This window comes from Arachis duranensis, chromosome 2 (assembly GCF_000817695.3).
Source record: "Arachis duranensis cultivar V14167 chromosome 2, aradu.V14167.gnm2.J7QH, whole genome shotgun sequence".
In the NCBI taxonomy this organism is placed as follows: Eukaryota; Viridiplantae; Streptophyta; class Magnoliopsida; order Fabales; family Fabaceae; genus Arachis; species Arachis duranensis.
In genome coordinates this window covers 69,587,963-69,592,127 of record NC_029773.3, presented here as the reverse complement: position 1 = coordinate 69,592,127, position 4,165 = coordinate 69,587,963, and the positions used below count along the sequence as shown (strand labels likewise).

General features: G+C 25.1%; 1 protein-coding gene across 1 annotated transcript in view; it reads left to right on the top strand.

Moving 5' to 3' along the window:
• Positions 1-851: 851 nt before the first annotated feature.
• LOC107474801 (fatty acyl-CoA reductase 3-like) overlaps positions 852-4,165 on the top strand; it is an 11,045-nt gene continuing 7,731 nt past the window's right edge. The window contains exons 1-5 of the mRNA XM_021136453.2: positions 852-954; positions 1,084-1,187; positions 1,684-1,886; positions 1,997-2,097; positions 2,441-2,621. Of these exons, the coding sequence (XP_020992112.2) occupies positions 876-954; positions 1,084-1,187; positions 1,684-1,886; positions 1,997-2,097; positions 2,441-2,621 (668 nt within the window). The 5' untranslated portion in view covers positions 852-875. The remainder of the gene's footprint in view (positions 955-1,083; positions 1,188-1,683; positions 1,887-1,996; positions 2,098-2,440; positions 2,622-4,165) is intronic.

The window sequence follows — 4,165 nt, the reverse complement described above, 5'->3', positions numbered from 1 at the left end:
TTTATATGAAAACATGAAATAAAATTATAATAATTCGATCAATTGTGTGGTGTAGGTTTAATTGTATATGACAATGTATTTTTGGTTTGATTGAACTAAATACTTGATATTAAGTCAAGGTTCTCTTGTGATATCTCACCCATTTCATTAAGGAAACGTCTGACATTTTATATATAGTTATTATCGTCATTTTGCATGCCGAGGCATATACAGCACATGTTAATGTCGTTATTAGTTGATAACTTGGCTCAACTACTACAATAAATAGATATTTTTTTTTGAAAAAAAAAAGACAAAAAAAATCAAATAAAAAAGTGAAAATTGCACTTAACTTATCACCAACGGCTTAGAAGATTCGATAATGTTAGAAAACAAAAAACAACCTGAATTTATCTTTTTTTATTAATATCTTTTGATTTTCAAATATTTCTAAGATACACGCTATTGTCTCATAATTAATTGCTCTATTTACGAATATATGTTTTAATTTCTCTACCTATATCAAATGGCTGGCATGTCATTAGGTTATGGTGGTAAATTTTTTAATTTTTTAAAAATGATAATATTTATGTTTAATAAATCAAATTAAAAATAACTTTCAATAATTATACAAACAACAACTATTATATTTAATTTAATTTATAAACACACACATATTTTTTTAATTTACCTGTTACAAAATAAAAAACTTATATTATAAAAAAATACAAACATTTCTGAAAAAAAAAATAAACCAAGCCTATCTACCTATTCCACTCTACTTCACTATAAATAGCTTATGCTGCTATCCTTGCTTATATTCAAAATAAGCCAAACCACTTCAGTTAATTTCTCTGCCCTTCCCATCATATGCCTTAAGCTTTTATTTTTCTTCAATGGAGATTGGAAGTGTGCTCCAATTTCTTCAGGACAAGACCATTTTGGTTGTTGGAGCCACAGGCTTTCTAGCCAAAAGTATACATACATATAAATATATATGCTTCCTCTTCTCTGTCTCCCTATATATATATAACTTTGTTTTTTCATTCATTCATATTTGTGATGAATCGATATGTCTTTTTATTATTTGGTTGTATGTTTCAGTTTTTTTGGAGAAGGTATTGAGGGTTCAACCGAATATTCAGAAGGTTTTTCTTCTCTTGAGAGCCGCAGATGCCCAATCTGCCACTCATCGCTTGAACAATGAGGTGCATGGACATCATACATAATATATGACCCTTTTTTACGTGCATGAAATTAAAGGCTGTTAGAAATAAAAAAACTAAACTGAAAGAAAGATTTGTATATTATTGAATATATTCAAGTGTCTAAAATGATATAATATAAAAGGATATATATAAGTACTAAGAGAATTTTAATAATAAAGACGTAATCTCTTATAATAAATATTCAGATATACTAAATAATACTAATTGATTCTAATTGATCCTAATTATATTCTAACTAAGGCAATACAAACAAATCATGTTTATTGAATATCTTTTTTAATTATTAGTAGATCAAATAAAAAAATAAGGAAAAAAATGTAATACGATATGATGAAAAGGGAAAATAAAGAAATATTAATAATGATGGTTCTCACATGATTTTAGTAAGCATATACTACTTTTGCCGGTTTAGCCCCTCGTAAACTTATCATTGTTCAATTAATTAAATACTATATTGATTTAATTTTGCATGCAGATCTTAGGGACGGACTTGTTTAATTTGCTAAAAGAAAAGCTAGGTGCAAATTTGAAGTCCTTTATATCTGAAAAGTTGACTGTGTTTCCTGGGGACATTTGTTATGAGGACATGGGTTTGAAGGATTCAATCCTAAAGGAAGAGATTTGCAACCAAATTGATGTTATTGTTAATTTGGCTGCAACCACTAACTTTGATGAAAGGTTTATATAACTATAACGATCATAATTAATTAAACTATTATTCTATTTGTATTCTCCTTCATGGGGGAATTGAAATACTATTTTTTACTTTGTTCCCTTTGAAAATGCAGATACGACATAGCGTTGGATCTAAATGTTATTGGAGTTAAGCATATTATTAACTTTGCAAAACAATGTATTAAGCTGAAAGTACTAGTCCACATATCAACAGGTTTAATTCGTATATATCCATTAATTAATGCATGTGGTTATTATTACTAATATAACGTTACTAGAACCTTATTAATTACTATATAATTTGAGATATATTATCCATATCACGTTTAATTTAGAGTGGAACGAGATGGGTATAAATCCATAAGATGTTCGTGAATATGAATTTAAAATGATAAGTAAAATATTTGCAGATAATGAATCGGATAATACAACTAATCAAAACGGATGTGAATATTAAAATATTCACTATATTTTATTCCATTATCATCCCTAATCTATTTCGACAAATTAGATTTGTTATATATTAATAAATTATAATTATTTCATATCTCTATCAGCTTATGTCTGTGGTGAGAGAGATGGGCTCATATTAGAGACCCCATATCACTTCAATGATGTACCTGGATTAGACATCGATGCTGAAAAGAAAATTATACGTGACAAGTTAGATGGCCTACAAAAGCAAGGAGCTACTGATAATGAAATCAAAATGGCCATGAAGGACTTAGGTATTACCAGGTTTGTCAATTTTATTTCTTTACTTGTTTTTACTTATCATCGTTATGTTTTTCTTTTCTTTTTGTGGGTTCATATCTTCTGTAAGTATTTAAGAAGCTTCGTTGTTGCTTTTAAATATGTCATAAGTTAGTGGTGCATTAGTCCATTATTACTTATAAAAAGTGTATATTAGATTTAAATCCGTGCATTCTATGAAACTAAAATAAATTAATTTTTGGTAAATTATATCCAATTTTCTCCTTATCTTTTGTAGTGGTCAATCATAATTTTTTTTTTATTTATATGGTGGTGTTGGTAATGATTATGATCAAAATAATTATAGTGGCAAACAAATTGTGAATAGTACCTTTCATTGTTATATTGTATGGTGAATTAATCAAAGCATATAAGAGAAACTTAATAAAAAGGATGCTGGAAAGGGAGAGAACATTGATTTACATGGAGCATGGGAAGAGAAAGACTTAAAAAGTTTTCTGGAAGGAATGGAGAAGATTTTTGAAAAGAGGAATGTGAGGAGACTAATAAGTTTTGTAATTTGTAGTTATTAATTAGTTATCATTAATATTTTTAATGATGTGAGATTATATTTAATAATGTGGGACTACTTACTCTTTTTTTACTGATTTAGTGTTGCCAGATTTTAATAAAAATGTTGGCCGCTAAACTTTCTCTTTTGAAAAAACTAAAAAAACAAGAAAGAGTTATGATAGAAATAGTTTAAAATCTTTTAAATTTTTATACTTGTATTTTCTTTTTATATGTTTTTTTATTTTTTATTTTGTGATTAGAACTAAATTAATAGGTATATAGTATGAAAAAAATGGAATTCTCATAGTGATTTTATAATTTGCAAAAAAAAGTTATAGTATGATTAAGTGGTTAGGTTATTAAAATTTAGGTTAAATTAAGAATTAAAGATAATTATGATAAACTAATTAATTTTATCCAATAATTATTAGACACAGAAACGGATTTAAAGGGAGGGGTAAGTAGTGACTTTGGTCCCCAACAAAATTTAAATTCATATACGATTATAATGGATATATTGTATAGAGTACAACTTAATAGTGTAGTGATAATAATAAAAAGAGTTGATATTCTTTATATATTAGAATTTAAATTTTTCTACGTGTATTTATATTATTTGTATTTTTTATTTGATTTAGAAGTTTTGTTTACATTTTTTTTAATTAATTTTAACATCTATAATTATATAAAAAGTATTTTAATATTAATATTATTTATAATAATAACATTGTTCTTTTTCTAATTTTAATATTATTTAGCTGTTTCTTTTTTATTATTTTTTATTAATTTTAACCCTATTATTATATAAAAATACTTTAATATATTTTAAAATTCATATAACAAAGTTATTAGTGCAATTAATTTATATTATTTTATGCCATATTTTTTAATAATGTAAAGTATAAAAATATAATTCACTATAACGTAAATACTTAACAAAGTAACTTAATAAAAAAATATTTAAAAATAAATAATTTTATATTTTATTAGATCTAAAACTACAAAAAATTATAAAT